This window comes from Bombina bombina, chromosome 4 (genome assembly GCF_027579735.1).
Source record: "Bombina bombina isolate aBomBom1 chromosome 4, aBomBom1.pri, whole genome shotgun sequence".
Taxonomy (NCBI): Eukaryota; Metazoa; Chordata; class Amphibia; order Anura; family Bombinatoridae; genus Bombina; species Bombina bombina.
The window spans coordinates 493,608,284-493,633,758 of record NC_069502.1 but is presented as its reverse complement, the minus strand read 5'-3'; the positions used below and the strand labels follow the sequence as shown (position 1 = coordinate 493,633,758).

Below are 25,475 nucleotides of genomic sequence, written 5' to 3'. Positions count from 1 at the left end.
TTATTTTGCAGAGGAGGCAGTGGGATTGTCAAGAGGGATGTTGAAGTCACCAAGAATGAGGGCAGGAGTGTCTGAGGAAAGGAAATAAGGTAGCCAGGCAGCAAAGTGATCTAGAAATTGAATTGAGGAGCCGGGGGGGGGGGGTATATTACTGCAACACGTGTAGATAGGGGATAGAATAAGTGAATCATGTGGGTTTCAAATGAAGAAAATGTGAGGGAAGAGATGGGTTATATTTGTTGAAAGGTGCAATGAGAGGAAAGTAAAATACCTACACTACCTCCTTGTCTGTTACCGAGTATGGCTGAAGTGGAGACCCCCATGTGACAATGCAACAGTAGATGCTGTGTCTGAAAGAAAGAACCAAGTTTGTGTGAGAGTCATAATGTTGAGGGAGTGGGAGATAAAGAGGTCATGGATAGAAGTGAGCTTGTTGCAAACAGAGCGAGAGTTCCATAGTGCACAATTGAAGGGGGTAGTGACTTCTGATACAAGACCATAAGTGAGGTTACCAGAGATTTGATTTCTGAGTCTGTGGAAAGGTACACATAGATGTGCACAGCTAGGAAGTTGTTGGGGGCCAAGATAAGGGGAGACGTCACCAGCAGCTTGTATGAGCAAGAGGGAGAGTGCCATGAGGTGAGATGAAGGTTTTCAGCAATAAGACTGTTTTTGGGATGAGGTGAGGGGGGGGGGGGGGGAGAAAGACTGTTTAGGAATAGGTAAAGTTCATGAGTACAAAAGTAAGGTGAGTTTAAGAGAGATGGACTAATGAACAGAGCAGGTGGTGAGGGGGAAGGAGTAATTGAGTAAAGTAGTTTGCTATAGAGGCAAGAGGTAGCAAAAAGGAATATGGATATATTGAGCATTTTTACAAAAGTGGGAGCCAATTAAACACATAAAAGGCAGAATACTTGGTATTTTAATGAGCAAAACACAGAATAAGAAACAATGAGAAATTTTAAACTGAGCTATTTTGATAGAATACAAAAAAAAAATATTGTTTACCATTTTGTAGGCTGAAAACATGCTTAATGGTTTTAAAATTCAAGAAATTATAAACCTGGCACTCTTGGATGTAATTCAAAATGTCAGCCAAACTGCTATTGTCTTGACACTGTGACATCATTTTCACAATACTAACCTACACAATGTACTTATTAGATATGTAGAAAATGCAGATGACAGATGACATATTTTCACGCTAATCTTCACTTTTTTATGTCAGCCCAGTTACCAGCTCTTCTTCGTACTGGAAGATTAAATAATTGTGATCATTGTAAGAATCAAGAGGGGTCTCCTGGTCCCCCAGGGCCTCCTGGTCCAATGGGTCCTGAAGGTTCAAGAGGTCAATCTGGACTACCGGGAAGAAATGGTTTTCCTGGACTTCTAGGTCATCCAGGTCAGCCTGGTCTGCCTGGAACAAAAGGTCTGTATTACGTAATAAATATAGTAAAAGTAAAAGTTTCACCACCATTTAGTTTTCTCACCACAGTGACGTTTGTGAACTAATCTGTAATTTAAATAGCCTGCGGTTACCTGATGTTAACTAATTCTCCAGTAAATGCTGATGTGCCATGACACTAAAATTGCTGCTGTAAAACATGGATATTAATTATAAATGCATCCACATACTGCCTAAGGACCCCTTATTAAGATCAAGTACCTATGAACACCCATGCTAAGTTCCCCCCATGTTGAGAGCCCACCACCACCTTCTACAACCTTTTAAAGCAAGACTCCCAAAGACCACCATAGAATGGACATTCTTTCTAAATGTAGGCTCCTTCCATGGTATTTGATATCACTTAGATTACGAGTTTTGCATTGCAGCTTTTATTGCTGAAAAAATGATAATTTCAGTGTAAAAGCAGTAACGGCGCTATTGGGAGTCATGTCGGTATAGCTATACGGCAAGCATTTTAGCCTGTAACGCAACGTCAATACCGCACTCAAAAAAATGATGGTTTTGCGTGGGATTTCCATAGTGCTGGTATTACAGGTTGTGCAGTGAGGCTAAAATGCTTGCGTTACAGCCTATACCGACACGATCCATATCGCCATCTGAGAGCAGTAGTTATGAGTTTTGCGTCACAAAAATATTTCACAAAACTCATAACTAAAGTGTTACAAAGTACACTAACACCCATAAACTATCTATTAACCCCTAAACTGCCAGCCCCCCACATCACAAATACTATATTAAACCTATTAACACCTAATCTGCTGCCCACCCACATTGCGACTATTCAATAAAGTTATTAACCCCTAATCTGCCGCCCACCCACATCACCAACACTATTTAAATATATTAACCCCTATTCCCCCGCACCCCGACATCATCGCCACTATAATAAAGTTATTGACCCCTAAACCTCCGGCCTCCCACATCTCCAACACTAAATAAACCTATTAACCCCTAAACCACCACATCACCCCCACATCACAAAATACTAAATTAAACTATTAACCCCTAAACCTAACACCACCCTAAATTAAAATTACAATATAACTCTATTTAAATAAATAAAACTTACCTGTGAAATAAATATAAACCTAACATTAAACTGTAAATTAACCTAACATAACTAATCTAATAAAATAAAAAATACTACCAATTAAATTATCTAAATTACAAATTTAAAAAACCTAACACTAAGAAAAAAAAAAAAAATCTAAATTACAACTAAAAAAAACAAATCCTACAAAAAATTAAAAAATCTAAGTTTATCAAAAATAACCCTAAAATCACGAAAAATAAAAAACACTAAGAATACAAAAAATAAACGAAATTATTAAAAATAAAAACAATTACACCTAATCTAATAGTCCTATAAAAATACAAAAACAACAAAATAAATCCCCCCCTAGCCTACAATAAACTACCAATAGCCCTTAAAAGGGCCTTTTGTAGGGAATTGCCCTTAAAGAAATCAGCTCTTTTACTAAAAAATACAAATTCCCCCAACAGTAAAACCCACCACCCAACCAACCCCCCAAAATAAATAACCTAACTCTAAAAAAAACCTAAGCTACCCGTTGCCCCATAAGGGGCATTTGTATGGACATTGCCCTTAAAAGGGCATTTAGCTCTTTTGCATTGCCTTAAAAGGGCTTTTAGCTCTTTTCTAAAGCCCAAAGCCCTAATCTAAAAAAAAAAAACAACCCAAAAAACTAACACTAACGCCAAAAGATCTACCTCACGGTGTCCTGAAGTCTGGACATCCATCTCCATCCCGGCGGTGAGGTCTTCATCCAGGTGGCGAGGTCTTTATCCATCCCGGGGGCATTTTCTATCTTCATCCCGGCCATGTGGAGCGGAGCCATCCTGGAAGCTGAAGATATCCTGCGCAGAGCATCCTTTTTATACGGTTGCCGCTGTACACTGAAGTTGAATGCAAGGTAGCTGTTTCAAAATTGCGTACCTTGCATTCCTATTGGCTGATTTGATTCTTCAAATTCAAATCAGCCAATAGGATGAGCGCTTCTGAAATCCTATTGGTTGTTCAAAAAAGTCAATAGGATGAGACCTGTTCAAACCAGCCAATAGGATTTCAGTAGCTCTCATCCTATTGGCTGATTTGAATTTGAAGAATCAAATCAGCCAACAGGAATGCAAGGTATGCAGGTTTAGGGGTTGATAGTTTCATTTTGTGTTTTGTGGTGTGGGGGGGCGGCGGTTTAGGGGTTAATAGGTTTATTTAGTGACGGAGATGTGGGAGGCTAGAGGTTTAGGGGTTAATAACTTTATTATAGTGGCGGCGATGTTGGGGAGCGGCGGATTAGGGGTTAATAGCTTTTATTAGTGTCAGCAATGTTGGGAGCGGCATATTAGGGGTTAATAACTTTATTTAGGTGTCGGTGATGTCGGGCAGTGGAGGATTAGGGGTTAATAGATTTTATTAGTGTCAGCAATGTTGGGAGCGGCATATTAGGGGTTAATAACTTTATTTAGGTGTCGGTGATGTCGGGCAGTGGAGGATTAGGGGTTAATAGATTTTTGTAGTGTCGGTTATGTTGGGGCGGGAGATTAGGGGTCAATAACTTTATTTAGGTATTGGCAATGTCGGGGGATTAGTGATGTATAGACTTGTGGTTTATGTAAGGGTGTTAGGTTTAAACATAACTTTTTTTTCCTCGTAGACATTAATGGGGTTGCGTTACAGAAATTTTTCATTCCGCTATGGCAGATGTTAGTTTTTTTCTAACACTCTCCCCCCATTGATGTCTATAGGGGAAAGCGTGCATGAGCATGTCAAAGCAGCCCTTGGATTTTGTGCGGTATGGAGCTTAACGCAACCATATCGCATGCAGAAGGAGACTTTTCAGAAACTCGTAATGGCAGCACTATGGAGGATGAAATACCGCAACTTCTGTTGCGCTCGTTTCGCACCCTGTTTAGCGCAAAACTCGTAATCTAAGTGATTGACTTTTAGGGTTTTTCTTGAATGAAGCCCATGAATATAATCTTATAAAAATAAGTATCAATTAAAGCCCTATATCTTCTGTATTATTTATATTATTGTTATTATTATTGATAATGATATTACGTTTCACCCTATAAAGACTGAGTGCAATGAGGGAATGCATCATAAGCAGGGTTTTTTTTGTCACTGTTTCATTAAGTAACTATATAACCAGGAATAAGAAGTGTTTGCTTAGTTTTGGGGGACTAAGGGGCAGAACTACTATTGGTGCAGCAGTATTGCTGGGGTGGCCCATAGCAGCCAGTTTATATATGGGCATGATCAGAATGTGTACATTCCTAATGTAGGGGAGCATTTTATTAGTGCAGGTTGCAGGTTGATCTACTGTATATACCTACTCAAAATCATTAAACAAATAACCAGCCATTACAAATGGCTGGTTATTGCTACCGCAAGCTCGCAGTAGCAATTAGCGCTCAGAAAATTAAAGGGGCAGTCTAGTCCAAAACAAACTTTCATTATTCAGATAGGGCATGTAATTTTAAACAATTTTGAAATTTACATTTATCACCAATTTTGCTTTGTTCCCTTGGTATTCTTAGTTAAAAGCTAAACCTAGGAGGTTCATATGCTAATTTCTAAGCCCTTGAAGGCCGCCTCTCATCTCAGGGCATTTTGACAGTTTTTCACCACTAGAGGATGTTAGTTCATGTGTTTCATATAGATAACACTATGCTCACACACGTGGATTTCCTAGGAGCCAGCACTGATTGACTAACATGCAAGTCTGTAAAAAGCACTGAGATAAGGAGGCAGTCTGCAGAGTCTTAGAAACAAGGTAATCACAGAGGTAAAAAGTGTATTAACCCTTTGGCTGCTAAGCCATTTCCCACCTGAGTGCTAATATTTTATTTTAATTTTTTTATTTTTGAAATTTTTGAATTTATTTCTTTTAACTTTTCTTTTTTTTTTTTTTTTTAGAGACCACCAAGACTTACACTGTTTGAAAAGTTAGGTGATTACCTTTCCAATGGTGGGTCTTAGGGGTCTGTAGCAGCTTAGATGCCTGAGATACAGGCTTCTAAGCATCATGCCCCCTTCTCCTATACTTAACATTGTTAAGTATAAATAAATTTGAGCGGTGACATCATCATGTAATTGCGCGTGACGTCACCGTGCATCACGTGAACCCCCGGCAATGCCTGTTACTCTACAGGCATGATCGCCGGGGTAGAAGCAGTTAGGAGCCCCCAGATCTCCCTCAAGGTGGGAGAGTGCTCATGACGGCTCTGAGCCGTCATTAGCACCAGAGTGAGAAACTCTGTGACGGCTCAGAGCTGTCATTAGCACTCAAAGGGTTAAACACTTCAAAAGGGCAAAAAGGATGGCGCATTAACTGCTGGGATGGGTATAGAATAGTATAATTAGACAGCAAAGATGGGATTATGTTCACCACAAATAATTCAACAAAACCTTAGTACCATCAATACTTCAAATATTCAGGATAATCTTAAATATGATATAATTGTAGTAATATAGTTATTAAAATACTATTAATAGATGTTCACAAGTGTGATAACGAAGAGAGAAAAATAAATATATATCAGATCTACTCCGTTTAAATTCTCAAGGATTATAAATATGCAATTAAATCCTCATACAATATAAATCACACACCGGTGTGTCCATTCATACTAAGCTAAAAAATAATAAAATCAAAAGTGTATACTACGAATATGACCACACTTAAAAAGCTTAATAATGTGGGCTAATAACAATTGGCTTTATTTGGTCAAAAATAAAAACCCCTGTTGTTTTAGAGTTATATATCTCTTCAGATTTTATAAGGATGTAGGGACTCGAAGGGACACAGTACTTTGTAGATATTTTGTAGATATTTATAGAAAACAATATATATATATATATATATATATATATATATATATATGTATAAAAAAAAGTCTCAATTGCAATTGATTTTATATGGTTATTGCAATATTCGTCCTTCAGCCTCTGTTAGTCACAATTAGGTGCAGTGTTAACAACAATCTGGAGCGGTAAATTGTCAGGCGGATACTTCAATTACTGTTTAAGACTCAACACGCCTCCCTCATACCTCAAGTGACTGTATCAAAAAACTCCTGTGTAAGTCACTGTGATGTTAGGAGTTGCGTCGTCAGCAGGTATTATCCTCCAACTTAGGTTCTCTTTCTGTGTGGTAAAAACTGCTACTATGTAGCAACCACATATATTGTGTTGAAGCTTCTCAGCATTGTTTCTGAATGGATCACGTGACCGCTGGCAGCCAATCTCCTTCTCAGTATATCCTGTGCCACGTCTTGATCCGCTTCTGTTTTAGGACTCATCGAAAGAAGTTATTTCTGTGAGCGCTCACCTTTCAACTTCTACTTTAAGAATCCAGATAGTCCTTCTTCAATAATGCTCCTTATTGTTAGTCAGAGTAAAAAATCTTGATAAAGGCACCCCAGTCGAAACATGTTGAGAAAGCCATATTTTTTATTTTGACTAACACTGTAAGGAGCTCAGGGTAGTGAGCTGCTGCTCCTTAAACAAAGGATACTAAGAGAAATTGAAAACAGAAGTGAATTGGAAAGTTGAATCATAAATTAAAGTTTGGGTCTATAAGTGTGTTGCAATCTACTAGCATAATGTGAATGCCTCCTGACAAGCATACAGCAAGCACATAGTTATGTGTATGCTCGTTTCTCCTTTTCACAGGCTCTGTATGATCGTTACAACCCCCAAGGCAGAACATACAGTGATCTGAGATGTCATCACAGAAAATGCAGCATGTCTGCAGAAAGAACAGGACACATGCATGTTCATTTAACTTTTCTTTGCTGCTCCACATTAGGCTGTTCTCTTCAAACAGAGCTGTTCTCTGACTGCTCTGTGTAAGTTTTCCTTACCACAGTTCATACAGAGCAAAGTGCTGTTTAAAGTGAACAGTCAAATATTCAGTAGCACTGCAAAGCAGTAGAGCATTAAGTGACTGTCTCTCAGAAATAGTTTCAAGCCCGTCCCCTAGCTTTTCAGTCTTCAAAGCTGTTTTTTTCTGAATATAAGACGTTCGTATGAGCAATGCACCTAATTTGCAATGCAATTTTCAACTACTGCACTTTATAATAAAACTTTAAATATTGATTTATTTTCCAGTTAACTAACACATTACAAATGAACTGGTGCTTTAGTGTAACTTCCTAATTTAAAATTGAAATTTTATTTAAAAATGACCTGCAGAAAATTTTTCCCTAAAAAAAAAATATCATTGCAGAAAGTGAAAAAAAGTTCTGCCTCTGGGGTTACAACATTGCTGAGAATTTTAAGCTATTATAAGCCTTTCAAATTGTACTGAAATTTGTTAAATAAATATTATATTTGAACTACTATACATAAGTAGTAATAATAATATATTTTTCAAGTGAAAGATGATATTAATTTTCTCTTTTAAGTTTTTATTTTCCTTCGATTAAAAAAGCCATACAAATAATTATTTGCAATGTCATCTGATTGGTAATATGACATGAGACAAAGTAATCATACCTAAGAGTATTTTCAAATGGTTTATTCTTAGATTTATATGGTTTTGCAACAATGTGTAAATTTCACATCAAATGGGTCTATTCCAAACTTTTTGAAAAGCAATGAAAAATCTTATGTGTTGGAATTTGTGGAGGTTTCAAATTGGAGGCCATTTAAATAGCTTTGAATAGCTTCCAGTAGTGCATTGCTGTTCCTTAGTCTACTTAGGTATGCTTTTCAAAAAAGGATACCAAGAGATATTAGTAGTAAATTTGAAAGTTGTTGAAAATGACATGCTCCATCTGAATCATGAAATTCTATTTTTTACAGTACTGTCCCTTCAATAAGTCCAATTGATAGTGAGAAGATGTATAGTCAACACTTTTTATAAAAGTGTCAGTCAAGGATTCCTGGGCCTCTTCTGAGCCTAAATGAGTTGTTCTCCCTCTCTCTGGATGTTGGATGGCTGGTGGGGTGTTATGATTGCTAATAGTTTCCTATGGTCAAAAACGTGATGCAGCATATCTGTTAAAAGCTGTCTAGAAAATATCACACAAACATCTCTATGTAAAAAAGAAAGATATTTTACCTCAAAGTTTCTACAGTAGCAACATCCCACTAACAGACTTTAAACATCCAATCATGATGCTAGACCTGGGACTTGTAACTGACAAGGGATCTGGCATGTGCAGTCACATTTAAGGAAGTTTAATATGAAATCTCAGAAGATTTCATTGAAATCCCATGAGATTACTGTAAAGCAGTGTGAACTTAGCTGATTGACTGTTATTTTCACCATGCAGTAAGAAGAGTAGCTCAGGAATAAAGAGCACTTAATTTAGTGATCTTAAGAAATTTTGAGGTAAAATATCTTCCTTTTTTACAAAGAAATGATTATGTTATATCAGCTGTTAACAGTTATGCTGCATTACTTTTTAAATGGTTTAGCATGTAAGAAAAATGTCCCTTTTAGTTTGAACTGCATGGTAGTTCTGAAGCCCTTTAAGGGCTGGAATACTTTTTAAAGTTTAGTGACAGGAGACTGTAGCCTAGAGATTGAGAGAACCAGAACTGGACTGGGACCAGAAATAGGCACGGGCAGTGCAGAACCCTTCACAAATTATATTAAACCATACAAGAAAAATGTCATATATAATGTAATAGATTGATTGATAAAACCATTTAATGTTTGTAACATCCTTCAGACACTGTATTTTGTAAATTTGTTGTCATTACATAGTAGAGAAAATTAAATATAATAAACACAACAAAAGTAATGTAAAGTGCAAATTTTTAATTAAATAAAAAATAATTTAATAGAAAAATAATCAGTAGCCAAATTATTAACAGCTCTAAGTACAAACCCAAAGGTTATTTTTAGACCTATAGGGGAAGATTTACCAATGTCTGTCGAGATGATACGCTGTAACAGACATCGCTGAATGCCGACAGCATACGCTGTCGGTATTTATCATTGTACAAGCAGTTCACCAGAACTTCTTGTGTAACTGCAGATTTGTGGCCAATCGGCCGCTAGCAGGGGTGTCAATCAGCCCAATTGTATAGGATAGGTTGAATTGAAGACCGCAGCCTCAGAGGCAGACCGCAGCCTGAAGGCTCACGCGGGAACACAGCGCCATTCGCCCCTTGTTAAATCTACCCCCATAGTTGTTGTTGGCATAACCATTTTTTCCAATAATTCTTATTCCAAAAGCCTTATTCAAACACTTTGTTGTTTAATGGGATAAAGCTCTAGCCACCTTCCCACCATAATATAACAGTAAAAATTGAAAATTTAGTTAAACAAAAGTTCAACAAACTCTGTAGAGAATATTTTGTTTTATGTTTCTTGGATTTGAATATTACATGCTCTTGATAAGGCATCAACTACACTGAAACCATCCTTTAAATTGTGTCCAGTCAGCCCCAGATGGTGTAGCCTACTGGAAAAAAAACAGGCTGAAAAAATTGCCAGACTGAAGATAGGGGCAGAATGCTTCAGGTGGTGCCTGGAGCGGCCTTCCCCTGGGTAAATTGGCCCAGAAAAACTTTGAAATGCTATGGTACTTCTGTAGTGGGGGAAGCTTAAATTTAACATGGCTGTTGACCTCTTCTAGTTATGAGGAATTAGAGTTGAAAGTAAAAAGTTATTGATCCAACTCTTACCCGATGCACAAAAAGCTGAAATTACAATTGCTTGCTCAATAAACTATTACCCCATAGAAGTCAATGGAGAAAAAACCCTAACCCTACTCATGCGCTAACCCGAATTGCCATAAGCCCCTATTCTAATAACTCCTAAACCGCTGCACACCCCACTGCAAAGTAAGCTTCTAAACTATTAACCCCTAAAACGCAAGCCCCCCACATCACAAAGTCCCCACTACACTATTAACCCCTAAAGCACCTGCCCCCAACACAAAATAACCCACTAACATCTAAACCCCCAAACCTAACATCACCTAAGTTATAATAGACTAACCCTACCTTTACAAAAAAAAACTACCTTTAAAAAAAATAAAAACTTACCTGTGAAAGTAAAAACAAATCTAACCTTACCTTTAAACAAAACTAACATTACTGTTTAAAAAACAAACTAACATTACCAAAAAAAAAACCTTGCATTACAAAAAATAAAAAACAAATTAATAAAAAAAAGTATGCCTATTCTAACCCCCCCAAAAAAACACCCCCTCCCCAAAAAACTATTCTAAAGCTAAACTAAAGTGAACCAGCTCTTTTTGTGAAATAAAAACCAACAACCCTCTAACATTAGCCCCAAAAAACTATCCAAAAAAACCCAACTCTACAAAGTGCCTTGAAAAGGGCATTTGGCCCAGAAAAAAAATAAAATAAAATCCCTTATCTTTAAAAAAAAATAATAATAATAATAATTCTAAACCCCTAGCTGGTAGTCAGCAAGGATGATGGCGGTGCTCGATCTTCATCCCGACGGCCGACCATCTTCCTATCTTCTTCCCAGTGGCCATCTTGACATCTTCAAAATGGAGGTCCTCTTCATGCTGTCACCAGTCACACACTGGTGCTCTCATTCTTTTGGCTGATTTGAATTTGAACATGAAAATGAGCCAATAGGAAGGCAAGGAGTACCTATATAAAAGGGGTACCTCGCATAAAAAGACCACCGCCGGGATGAAGATGGAGCGCCGCCATCATCTTTGGTAAATACCATCTTGGGGCTTTGAGTAAGGTTTTTTTTTCTTTGGTTGTTTTTGTTTTTAAGACTAGGGATTTTTTTTTAATTTTCTCTGGGCAGCAAAAGAGCTAAATGCTTTTTAGGGGGAGTTAATGTTAGATGGTGTAAGGTTTTTATTTCACAATAAAAGCTGTTTCACTTTAGGACAATGCCATACAAAAGGCCCTTTTAAGGGCTATTTGCAGTTTAGTTTTAGAATATTCTTTTTTTTTATTTTGGGGTGTTTTTTGGGGGGTTTAGAACAAGCATATATCTTTTATATTTTTGATAATTTATTTGTTCTCTTTGTAATGGTAGTTTTTTTAAACAGTAATGTTTTGTTTTTTTAAACAGTAATGGTAGTTTTTTTAAACAGTAATGGTATGTTTTTTTAAACAGTAATGTTATGTTTTTTTAAACAGTAATGGTAGTTTTTTTAAACAGTAATGGTATGTTTTTTTTAAACAGTAATGTTATGTTTTTTAAACAGTAATGGTAGTTTTTTTAAACAGTAATGGTATGTTTTTTTAAACAGTAGTGGTAGTTTTTTTAAACAGTAATGGTATGTTTTTTTAAACAGTAATGGTAGTTTTTTTAAACAGTAATGGTATGTTTTTTTAAACAGTAATGGTATGTTTTTTAAACACTAATGGTAGTTTTTTAAACAGTAATGGTAGTTTTTTTAAACAGTAATGGTATGTTTTTTTAAACAGTAATGGTATGTTTTTTTTAAACAGCAATGGTAGCTTTTTTTAACAGTAATGGTAGTTTTTTTAAAAAAAAAAAACAGTAATGGTAGTTATTTTGTATTTAAACAGTAATGGTAGTTATTTTGTATTTAAACAATAATGGTAGTTATTTTGTATTTAAACAGTAATGGTAGTTTTTTTTAAATAGTAATGATAGGTCAGGTTTTTTTTTAAAGGTAAGGTTAGATTTATATACTTTCACAGGTAAGTTTTTATTTTTTTAAAGGTAGTTAAATCTTTTTTTGGTAAAGGTAGGGTTAGTCTATTTTGGATTAAATTAGGGGGTGTTAGGTTAAGGGTTTAGATATTAATGGGGTTATTTTGTGTTGGGGGCTGGTGGTTAAGGGGTTAATAGCATAGTGGGGACTACTTTGCAATGTGAGGGGCTGGCATTTTCGGGGTTAATAGTGTAGAATCTTACTTCGGGGGTGGCGATTTAGGGGTTAACAGTTTAGAAGCTTACTTTGCGGTGGGGGTGTGGTGGTTTAGGGGTTAACAGTGTAGAAGCTTACTTTGGGGTGAGAGGTGTGGTGGTTTAGGGGTTAATAGTGTAAAGAGGTAGTTTGCGATGTGGGCGTGGCAGTTTAGGGGTTCAAAGTTTTTTAATTCAGTGCAACTGTTTCCTCTGGACAAACTCACACAATTGCATTTACTTTCAACTATTAATACTAGTCTCCTCATGCTAATGATAGCACTCCACTTGTAATCTAGCCCTTAGCTGGTTATTTTATGTTATTAATAAACACAACAATGATGTTCTTTATCCTCCACTCTTGTCTAAATGTTTCTTTGGTTTTAAGAAAGTCATTTAAAAGTTAGTAAAATATAATAAAGGAAAATGAATTAACTTGATTATCCATTAATATTTTCTCAGCAAATTACAACATTCAAGAAGGGTATTCCAAGTATCATTAATTATGTTTCATTATGCAAAATAAAACAAGGTATGATTATAGCTTGTAAGCTAGAGGCCTCTAGTGGCAGAATAGTGTAATGCAAGTTTTTACTATTGGAGACAGATCTAAAAGCAATTTACTGAAAATATCATAATACAGTGTAGTTGATCACAATCCTATAGAAAAAAATAAACATATCTAATTATTTTCTCAATTTAAGTCTATGGGAATGATTGTAGATATATTATTTGATTGTGATCAACCCCAACGATAGTTCAAAGTAGGCAAGTGTAAGTATTTACTTAGTCCTTCTGATATCAAAGCTTGAAATCCACAAAAAAAACCTCTTTGCACGAGTCATTTATAACTTTAAAAATGGACAAAATGGAAACCTAGTTATCATTAACAGGAAACATCATGCTTTTTCAGTAATGTGTCAATATTTCTCCTTTACTTAACTGAATTGCAGTTTATTTTGCATATATTCCAAATAACCTATTGCACCACAGAACTACAAGAGAGTTGATCATTTATCATTTAACATGGCTCAAGTCCTACCTTGCTAATAATTGTTAATGTTTGTCATGTAGTCATATGTGCTATATGGCTGCAATTTATACAGTGTTGCTGAAACCCTCTGGCACCCAAATAATTTCACCAAGCTCAGTTTGCTGTTATAGTTATTATCATACTTCCTTGCTAGGGTTTCATTTACTTAGACACCAGGGCCTGATCACATATGCAGCGTCGCCCGCAAAAGCCGGCGTCGGCTATTTTTAGACGGATCTAGCAATCACATTTACGGAGCCATATACAAATGCTGCGCATATATTTCACCAGTCGCCTGCTAATTTTACTCCAATAAACTAACATAGAACTGGCGTTGCAAGTTGGTATCACATGTTCAGCGCAAGAACTTACTCAGCGAAAATGGAGATATTTTACTCCATATTCACCTCACCACGCAAAGGCAGGTGCAGCAAGCCTTGCGCTGAATATATGAGCACCGTAACTCACTGGAAGTCTTAACAAACACCTAACACATGCGCAATATGTACCTCTCAACCGCCATCCCCCACCGCACTAACTAATAAAACTATTAACCCCTAATCTGCCAACTCCAAAATCGCAAAGTATCTAATAAAGTTATTAACCCCTAATTCGCCACCCACCCAAAACACAAAGTATCTAATTATACTATTAACCCCTTATCCACCAACCCCCCCACAATGCAATCTACCTATTAACACTATTAACACCTAAACCACCAACCCCCTACAACGCAATCTACCTAATTAACCTATTAACCTTTAAACCACCATCCCCCCACTAAACCCCCTAACCTAACATGCCCTAAATTAACCCTAATTAACTACAATTACATAAAATAAAAAAGACGACCTTAAAAAAATTATAAAAATTACCAAAAATAAAAAATCCTATCTTTACATAAAAAAAACCTGTGTACGTAAAAAAAAAGACCTAAGTGTAAGAAAAACTAAGTTACCCATTGCATTTGTATGGGCATTGCTCTTAAAAGGGCAATCAGCTCTTTAGTGCCCATTAAAAAAAAAAAGCCTTAAGCTAAAGAAAAAAAACCCACAAAAAATCCCCAACTAACCCCCACATAGGTACTCACCATTCCTGAAGTCCGGCAGTGAAGGTCCTCTTCCAGGTGGCTCCATCTTCATCCAGCGCAGGGCCATCTTCTTTCTTCATACCGGTGGCGCATAGCGAAGGTGGCGCCGAGCAGAGCAGGAACGGCTCCTCTGTCTGCTGACAAAAATACTGTGGGTCACTGACATGGGAATTTGTCTCCTCTAGAGGTTCCAGGCGACATTAGACAACACATCACTAGTGACCTCTTTTGCATGTGTAGAGGAATGTGTATGCTTGAGCGTATGACTTTATTAGTAGTAGGTACATTGATGTTAAAATTTATATATATATATATATATATATATATATATATATATATATATATATATATGTGTGTGTGTGTATGTGACTTTTTTGTTTCCATCTGTCCAGGGTCTCCTGGGAAGCCTGGTATAAAGGGAAGTAAAGGGGAAGGAGAGCCTGGAATTCAGGGTCCACCAGGGTTAACAGGTATGATTATGTAGCATGTAGCATGTATAGAGCAGAACAGTAATCTATTATTTACAGTTTAAACACCTTGAGTTTTGTTCTGCTTTGATTATATCTGATAAATACATTTTATAACTAAGATGACATCTACCTAATTTTAAAAATATTTCTCATGGCTAACCAAAGATAGTCCAGGGTTTTAAAAATATTTGATTATTTTGTAATAAATTGTTTGATTGTAATGCTGAATAATATTACTTCTAAAATGCATTTAATGCTTTTAAATTATATATTGTATTTTTCATTTGTATTTCCTTTGTCAGTGTAATCCAAATAATCTCATTTTAATTAAAGTGAATGCCAAGTTAACATAATAAGGTAAAGGCAAACGATAGAATTTACAAAATGAATGAGAGTTTCATTCATGAAATCTTTACTAAATACTTATCTTCAGAGATACTTCAATAGAAACGCTCTATGAATAAGAACTGAAGTTCCAGTCGCCATATTCAACAATTGATTGACAGCTGACTCATCTGCAATTAACTAATCGTTGTTTCCCCCCAGGCAGTGACGTTTGTGTAAGGGGCTGGGAAACTATGATTAGTTGATTGCAGATGAGTCAGCTGTCAATCAATTGTGTGAAAATGTGCGACTGGAACTTCAGTTCTTATTCATACAGCGTTTCTATTGAATATCTCTGAAGATAAGTATTTAGTAAAGATTCATGAATTAAACTCTCATTTTATTTTGTAACGTCTATCGTTTGCCTTTACCTTATTACGTTAACTTGACATTCACTTTAACTAGAGTGACATATTTGTAAATGTTAAAGGGACAGTCTCCAGCAGAATTTTTATTGTTTGAAAAGATAGATAATCCCTTTATTACCCATTCCCTAGTTTTGCATAACCAACACAATTATATTAATATATGTTTTACCACTGTGATTACCTTGTATCTAAGCTCTGCAGACTACCCCTTTATCTCAGTGCTTTTTGACAGACATGCAGGTTAGCCAACCAGTACATACTCCTAAATAACTCCATGGGAGTGAGCACAATGTTATCTATATGACACACATGGAACTAGTACTGTCTAACTGAAAAACCTTCAAAACAAGATGACATTTAAAATTGCAATACAGAATAATACACAATGTAAAAGTGTCTGCATTTAACAAATACATATTGAGAAGGCAAAACCACTTTTTTTATAAATAGGATATATCCCCTGAAAACATATAAGATCACTAATGGATCTATATTAATTTGTATCCATTCACAATGGAGGGATTGAAAACTGATCAAGGGGTCACTTGTGGATCCAAGACAAGTGCACTTCATCTATATTTAGAGAGCCTGTAAATGAAAATACAATAACTAGAAACTAGAATAACTTGATTTATTGGAAGAGACGTTCATTGTTAACAATGTCCAAAATACTTTGCAGTCATCTTCAGCCTTACGTTCTGATTTGTGAAAGTAGGAATAGCCAGTCTCCAGGCTCGTGTCTCCCATGTCAGCCTTAGGAGATTGGAATGATCAAAGCTGGTAATAGTAGACAAAGGCAAAGCATCTAACTCCTGGAAGTGGTGCTGAATTAGCAAACATTCTTCATTCTCCCCACTTGTCTATCGCTGCATGTTTATTGAAAAATATTAAGACAGGCTCTACATATTCTAGTCCCTACCACTCAGATGTAGAATATAGGTGCAAGGTAGAAATAATGTTCAGTTGGAAAAAGTGCATTTACACTTGGTGCTGTATGAAATCGGAAGAGTCATGCTTGTTCCTGCTTACCCTGAGTACAGGGGGGGAGGTTGTTGAGGTCGTTCCACATGTGGCCACCGCAGATCTCATACAGCCCAGATTAACATACACACACCACACACATAGAGAATGTTTCCCATATCAATATTTTGCAATTGCAATGTTGGATGATATAGGAATCAGCTGATATTTGGTGGAGTAAAGTACAGAGTTTTATTTGTGTTTAATATCCCATTAAGCACTGAATATAATTCCAGGGCTCCCAACCATCTGGTATATTGCAGGATTATAATGGTTTATTAGCTGCCCCTGTAACAGCTTCCATTTCAGGTTGTATGTACCTTTTTCCAGAAGAAATCAAGGACTGTCCTGGCCCTGCTCATGGTCTACAGTTACCCACCCATGATACACCCTAAACCACCCTATTGTACAATCCAGCACTTCCAGCACAAAATACCTACGCCCCACCCCCACACAAACTATATCACCTCCCAGTCCCAGAAAGCTTCATAGAAATGTTGTAATATATGTAATTTTCTAGATTAATGCTATTATTATGTTATCAGATAAGTGCTGCTAGATTTACATTAATGAAAAATACAGATCAGCTCTTTAGTATCTGTATTTTGTTAATTGCTTTTACACTTATGTCTCAATAATTAGTACAGTCATGCCTTTTTGTTGCTTTAATGATTTTAGTCTGATTTCACATTTTGCATCTTGTTGCTTATTTTTGTGTCTTCTATCTATCACATAAAACTAGAGCTAGCAAGTTTGTTGTTAAAGGGACTCTGAAGGACATAATGGTAAAATCAAAATGTGCATTAGTTTATTTCAACTGTGATTAGAATAATTTAGGTAATAAATGTATACAAGTAAAAATGTTTCAAGTAGAGGTTATGGTTGAGTGCAAAACTCATGCCTGTCTGAGCATGTCCTAAGCAGCAGCATATCATATCTCATCTGATCTGACAATAGTTATTGTAAATTTAAATATAAATATTAATACATTCATTGTAAAATAAAATTAATCAGGATAAAGGAACAGAAGAAATGTGTGCATAGTTAGTAAAATGTAAATGTAATATTAATATAATGCTTTACTTTGTCACTTTTAGGACCAGTAGGTCCACCTGGAATAGGTAAAGAAGGTCGGCCTGGTCAACCTGGATCCCCTGGTAGAGAAGGAGAACGTGGACCTCCTGGAACACAGGGTTCCCCTGGACAACCAGGAATTTGTGATCCATCTTTATGTTTCAGTGCGATTGTGGGAAGGGATCCATTTAGGAAAGGACCAACTTATTAACAATGCATTATAGAAGACACATGATAACTATGTTTGCCTTGTCTAGTCTTTCATGTCTCAGGAAGATCACTAATTGTCGGTTTATTAGGAACACAAGTACCATCTTTTATTTTTGTAAATTAAATATGTTTGCCATCTAAGAAAATCTTGTCATATATTGAATTAAATGTTCAGGAAGAGATGGCATACAGTATGTTTCCATCTATAGTTATTATGTATACTTAATGTCGCCATCTGTTTGTTGGTATTTATTTATCTGGAAGGTATACTGATTTAAAGAACTGTGAAATTGTTTCACATCAAACTATGTTATATTGTCTATGTAATTATCATGTAAGAACAAAAATACATGTTGGTCTCTAAGTTTAGCTAAACATAGGACAACAAATAAAATACACTGTTACAATGATGCTACAAAGCTTTATTAGAGAACATCGTCTAGCACAAAAGTTCTGTCTTTAATTGTGTTTTACAAAATTGCTTTTATATCTGGAAAACTATATATTGAATATTACATCATATTTTGTGCCAGAATAAAGACCGTAAGACATTTTTCAACTGATTGCATTGTTCTATATTGTTCATTGAAACTTCTTTTTATATACAGTGTTTACATATGGGTCAGGTAGTCTTTTTATATACAGTATTTACATATGGATCAGGTAGTCTTTTTATATACAGTATTTACATATGGATCAGGTAGTCTTTTTATGTACAGTATTTACATATGGATCAGGTAGTCTTTTTATATACAGTATTTACATATGGGTCAGGTAGTCTTTTTATATACAGTATTTACATATGGATCAGGTAGTCTTTTTATACACAGTATTTACATATGGGTCAGGTGGTAGTCTTTTTATATACAGTATTTACATATGGATCAGGTAGTCTTTTTATATACAGTATTTACATATGGATCAGGTAGTGAAGTGAATGTTTTAAAACTGTTCTTTTATTTTAAAAATTAATTTAGGCTATATATTGTACATGTGTAAGTCTCAACATTACAAAAGGTTATGGTTTTATGACTCACAATAAAAAGGTTCTCTATGGCAGTGTTTCTCAACCGCAGTCCTCAAGTACCCCGAGCAGTCCAGGTTTTCATTATAGCCGAACTAGAGCACAGGTGAAATAATCAGCTAATGTGTGAGAGCAGGTTGGTTACCATGGTGAATGATTATCCGATCATTTCACCTGTGCTCTAATTTAGCTATAATGAAAATCTGGACTGTTGGGGGTGCTTGAGGACCGCGGTTGAGAAACACTGCACTATGGCACTTAAGTGTGTCAACAAATATTTACATGTCAATTTAAAAGGTGCACTAATTTAACCCTAAAAATATATATTTACATAAATACAAACGTACTATATACAAATTTGACTTTATTTGATGTATATTCTAATGCATAACACTGTCTTCTTATACGATATCCAAAGTGCAATGAATTAATAAGCCATCCAAAACTGTGTTCACGTTTGACTTACTGATCCTTAAAAGGCAGTAATCTTCCTGATTAAAGTCTAGAATGTAGCAAACAAATCCATCTAGCGTAAACTGTAACATTAACAAAATGATATCTCCAAAAGTAGCCATTAAGTTGTATTAATGTGTAAAGTGACTGGAAGGAATATGTTTTTAAAACAAAATTATTTTAATTTTAAAGTAATATGAAGCCCAACATTTTTCTTTCCTGATTCAGATAGAGCATAACATTTAAAAAAACTTTCTAATTTACTTCTATTATCAATTTTTCTTTATTCTCTTGGTATATTTGGTTTAAAAGCAGCAATCTAAGCTTAGGAGCCTGCCCATTTCTGGAGCACTATATGTTGTCTATTAGCAAGAGCACTAGAGGGCAGCACTATTTCCTGCCACATAGTGCTCTAGACACTTGCCTAGATGGCTCTTCAACAACGAATACTATGGGAAACAGGGGAAATTTGATACAATTGGTACCTTAGGTTTTTTTCAGACTTAGTTTTTTTTGGGGGGGCGGTTGGTTAGGTGGGGGGTTTTACTGTTAGGGGGTACTTTGTAATTTTTTCTATGTAAAAGAGCTGGTTAACTTAGGACAATGCCCTACTAAAGGCCCTTTTAAGGGCTTTGGTAGTGTATTGTTAGATTAGGAGATGTTTTTATTTTGGGGTTGCTTTTTTGTTTTTAATAGGGTATTAGATTAGGTTTAATTTTTATTATTTTGGATAATTTCATTTATTTATTTTTTGTAATCTTAGATTTTTTTTATTTTTCGTAATTTTAGTTATTTTTTCTAATGTTAGATTTTTTTTTATTTTTTCGTAGTATTTTAAATGTTATAACTAAGGTTTTTTATTTTTTATTTTTTTTATTTTTTTAAAATAGTTATGTTAGGTTAATTGATTTTAATTTCACAGGTAAGGTTTTATTTATGTTTAAGGTAGTTAGTATATTGTAAGTTTAATTTAAATTAGGGGGTGTTAGGTTTAGAGGTTAATAGTTTAATTTAGTGTGTCACGATGTGGGGGGTGGTGGTTTAGGGGTTAACAGTTTTATTATAGTAGTTTCGATGTGGGGGGCTGGCGGTTTAGGGGTTAATAGGTTTATTATAGTAGTTGCAATGTCGGGGTTTGGCGGTTTAGGAGTTAATAGGTTTATTAAAGGGACACTCAGGTAAAATCTGATATGGCACCTGGTGGAGGAGGAGCAAGGTTGTGAGTGCTGAGCTCCCTCCTACAGTCCCACAGCACCTGGCGGTAGGATTTTCGCGCCTCCCCACTACCTGGGGTTGCTACCTGGATAGGTTCTAACATCTCCTCCGGTGCCGAGCAGTGGAACTCCAACCCACTGCATGGAAGCAGGAACAGCCATATAACCTGCCTTCGGCTGTATTACTAAAATGTGAATATTACTGGAAACACTTTCTCCCGCTTGGGATTACCTGGTAATAAGACAAACCGCAGGGAGAAAGAGCAGAGAAAACGACTTCAGATACCTGAACCCACTTGACCCCAGCTAAGGTTACACCGATTTGCCAATATCGAATTGAAAGTAAAGACCTTGCCCTCCCTCTGCACCCACTTTGAGCCCTATAGTGTACCGATTATACTCACGGACACTTTGCCAGAGGACGGAGGATCATTGGCCTGTTGAAGGGGACGCTGCTGCCCCTGCCCGACTTGCGGTGATAGAGCTGTCCCCTCCCCCACCGAGGCTGCGCGGGAGGAGGCAGCGAGAGGATCGTTGGACGCTGAGAACAGCGCAAGCTCTGACATTTACTCCCGCAGGTCCTCTTCCTCGTTCTTCCCCCCCTCTCCCACCGGTGCTGCGCGAGAGGGGGTGAGGAGCTGATCTCTTGCTGGAAACATCAGTATACACCGGGTTGTCTGGAGGGCGGTATTCAAGTGTCCCCTTCCACTGACTCTCCTGCATTTTGGGAGCTCCGTCGGACGCGGAGAACAGCGCAAGCCCTGACACTGACTCTCGAGGGTCCTCTTCCTCGCTCATCCCCCCCCCTCTCTCACTGGTGCTGAATGAGAGGGGGTGCGGGACTGGTCTCTCGCTGGAAGTATTGGTACACACCGGGATGTCTGGAAGTTGGTGTTCAAGTCTCATCTCTCACTGACTTATTTGCATTCCCTTTGCCTTTTCGCTTGACATTGGAGGGACGTCTGGGTAGCAGAGGAGAGGGTAAGTTGCACGGCATAGCCGGCTTCACGGCGAAGATTATAGTAGAGATAAAAGGTGAACACTGGGGAACACATAGCCTGGTCTAAAGACTGTGAACATTTTATTCTCAAATTGGAAACAATTACTACATAAGGCTACACTTGAAGGGGGAAATAAAGCAAGACTACCATAAGGGTTTAATAGCAGGTGGAACGCCCAAGGAAGTTATATGAAAGCTGGGGGAAAATAAATATGGACTAAGCTGAAAGATAAACAAATATCTCAATTCCCCTCGCACTTAAATTTCATTATAAAGAACCGGGACACTCTTTGTTTCTTTTTTTTTTTGCATTATTATACTTTTAAGTATTGAATCTATATGTAAGATTGTTGAAATGTTAAACAATTGTGTCGGTTAACACCTTAATTAGGGCTCTAAGGGTGAATTGTTCTAGTTTACTTATTAGTTCCAAATTACCTAGCCTATCACTACTTCTTTTAGAACCTATATGTGGAAATCCTTGTAGGAAGCTATACCCAAACACTTAAAGAAAGGGGAAGGATAGAGGGAAAAATTTTTTTTTTTTTTTTTTCTCTTTTTTTTTTTACTATAACGTCTTTTTTCAATTGAAAGAGAAGAGCGAGGTTATCTTACACAAATTTTCGCCACAACTAAGAGGCTGAGGAGAGAACTCTCCTGCAGCCACATTTTTTTTTTTTTTTTTTTTTCATATTTATAAATATAACTGGTTCTGAAATCTATGAACAGTTGGAGATAACTTTCAGTACATTTTGACTATACTAACTTACATAACCCCCCCTCTCTATAAGAGTCTTTTTAGGATTAGATTTCTAGGTGTTACACTCACAAATAACTTCATCTAAATACAGGACAGGACACATAGTATCTCTCCCTATTAAAAACTCTATTGTAAGACGCAAAGCACTGAAAGAGAAACAGTATGTTGTGTCTGCTTTGTATGAAAATAGACACATAGAAGCATAAATTAAAAACTGGAAGAAATTGATTGTAGAAGACTAGGCCGGATTCAGAGGAATTGAGAGTTTATATCCTTGTTGCCGTAATAAACTCACTTATCACGACTCACACTAAAATCACTTTTTACACAACCACTAATTTAATACTTCACTTTTAAACACCAAATCCATTTCCCCCTCACTTCACCTCGGGCCTTGCAGCCCCCTCACACTTTACTCCCACTTTTTCCCCTCGGCACACCCTCACTGTTTTATTGATAACTGCTCATTACCACCACCCACCCATATTCCTTTCCCCTTTCTTCCTCCCCTTCTACCCCCTATCCCCCCCCCCCCCCATTTTTTTTTTTTTTTTTTTTTTTCTCTCTTTCCCTTCTCACCTGAGCACTTTTATAATTCACTTCACTCGGCACATGGATAAATATCTTTCTAATTCCCCAAAACATCCCTCCCCAAACATGACGGGAAGGTACAGAGATAAGAAGCTTAAGAATCTAGCAGAACCAGGTACTGAACAACCAAGTCCTAGTACTTTAACAAATATACCAGACAACTTTAATATGCAAGCCTTAGTGTCTAATATTGCAGAAGCCTTAGCCCCTAAATTTGAAATCCTCAAATCTGAGATTAAGCAGGATATTTCCTCTCTAACACAAGAGGTACGGCAGTTTTCGAATAGACTCCAAGAAATGGAGCAAAGAGTGTCGGATCTGGAAGATCAAACAAATATCCACAGTACTAAGATTGAGAATTCTGACAAAAAACTACAAAAAATTATGGACAGATTAGAAGACCTCGAAAACCGTTCACGACGGAACAATCTCAGAATAATCGGTCTCCCTGAAAATAAACAATTTGAAAATCTTGACTCTTTCATATCCGATACTCTTCCTAAAGCCTTAAAGATCCCCTCTTCACACCCCCCCATCATAGTGGAACGAGCCCACAGAATAGGCCCCCCACGATCAGAAGGCAATATTACCAGTAGAAATCGTCCGGTAATAGCCAGGCTACTTAATTACAAAGATAAAGATTTATTATTGCAGTATTCACGGAAAATCAACCGATTATGATAGAGGGTAACAAAATTATGATTTTTCAAGATTTTTCGGCAGATACTGCCTTAAAAAGACAGGAATTAGCCCCCGATTTGTTCAAAATTTATACAACAAGGCCATAGGTCGACCCTGATTTACCCATCAAAATTAAAAGTAGTATTAAATGGAATAACACATATTACAGAGGATGTTCAAATAGCCGAAAATCTTTACAAATCCCTTACGGGATAGATTTAAGGGGCAAGCTATGACTATTGGCCCTATATTTGTGGTTGATAGGGTCACTTCGCTTTTATCTATATTGTGCATTAAAATGGAAACAGGTTATGGTAGAGGCCAAGCTATGACTCTTGGCCTGGTATGTGTGGCTCGAAATGATTTTTTTGTTTTTTCTTCCTGTATTAAAATGAAGACAGGTTTATGGCGACAGTATCTTAAGGGGAGTTGGGTCCCCCTCACCTCCTTGGCTCCTTCCCCCCCCCCCTTTTTTTTTTTTTTTCTCGCTACATATAGAGAAACATGACACAAAAATTTAAAATTATATCATGGAACGTAGGGGGAATTTCATCCCCTATTAAACGTAAAGCAATTTTGTCACACCTCCGCAAAGCCCAAATGGATATTGGTTTATTACAGGAAACACACTTAGATCAGGAGGAATCGTTAAAATTAAAAACATCATGGGTAAGAGAAGTTCTTATAGCTCCGAGTGTCGGGAAGAAGAGAGGAGTAGTAATACTCATAGGTAAAAAACTTCAACTGGAGATTTTGGACTCTGAGGCGGACCCCGGGGGGAGGTATGTCCTGGCTAAGGTGAAAATAGACCAGGTAAAATACACAATTTGCAACATCTATGGACCAAATAAAAGTGACCCTGAATTTTGGGACATGTTGCAGTCTGAAGGGCACCTGATCTTGGGGGGGGACTTTAATATGGCCCCCAAATATCCCATAGATAGACTGAGGAAAAACACTAAATTACTGAAACAGAAGAAAGATAACCTTGATTTTAAAATAATTAAAAAAATAAAACAGGTGCTCTCTTTGCGAGATATTTGGAGACATCAGAACCCCGATACTCAAGATTTCACTTGTTTATCTAAAGCGCACAAAACCTTATCCAGGATTGACCTATTTTTAATTGGAGATCACCTAAGTCCCACAATGGTTAATTCTGAGATAATGCCTATCTTTCTGTCAGACCATGGTCCCATTACACTGGAATTTAATTTTACCTACGGTAGACCAAAGAATCAGCGGTTCTTTTTTCCTTATTACCTTTACAATGACTTTAAATTTAAAGAGTGTCTCAAGAATAAATTTAGGGAGTACTTACAATTTAATAATAACTATATTAAACGGTCTGATATCTTTTGGGAAACTGCCAAGGCAGTCCTCAGAGGAGAAATCCTTGCATACTCTGCTATTCAAAATAAAAAAAGGAAAGCAAGAGAGAAGGAAGTCTGTAGTTCCTTAATTAACTCCTACAACCTGTACCTGTTGGAAGGAACTCCATTAAATTGGGCAAGATACTTACGGGCTAAAGCTGTTAGAGATACCTTTTACTTAATGCAGGAAACCAATAATGACCTTAAAATGCAAGCCAAATTGTATAAATTTGGCAACAAGTCAGGTAAAATGCTAAATAGACTAATTAAGAACGAGAATAAAAAATCCAACATTGACAGACTCCAACATAACGGGGAAATTTTTAAATAAGACAGAAGATATAACTAGGGTATTCCATCAGTACTTTCAACAACTATACACCAGTAATGAATTTGACATAAA

General features: G+C 36.7%; 1 protein-coding gene across 1 annotated transcript in view; it reads left to right on the top strand.

The window, feature by feature from the left end:
- Positions 1-18,539, top strand: part of LOC128656477 (collagen alpha-1(XXI) chain-like) — a 788,552-nt gene extending 770,013 nt beyond the window's left edge. Inside the window, exons 28-30 of the mRNA XM_053710398.1 lie at positions 1,229-1,429; positions 14,843-14,920; positions 17,790-18,539. Of these exons, the coding sequence (XP_053566373.1) occupies positions 1,229-1,429; positions 14,843-14,920; positions 17,790-17,977 (467 nt within the window). The 3' untranslated portion in view covers positions 17,978-18,539. The remainder of the gene's footprint in view (positions 1-1,228; positions 1,430-14,842; positions 14,921-17,789) is intronic.
- The last annotated feature ends 6,936 nt before the right edge of the window (positions 18,540-25,475 follow it).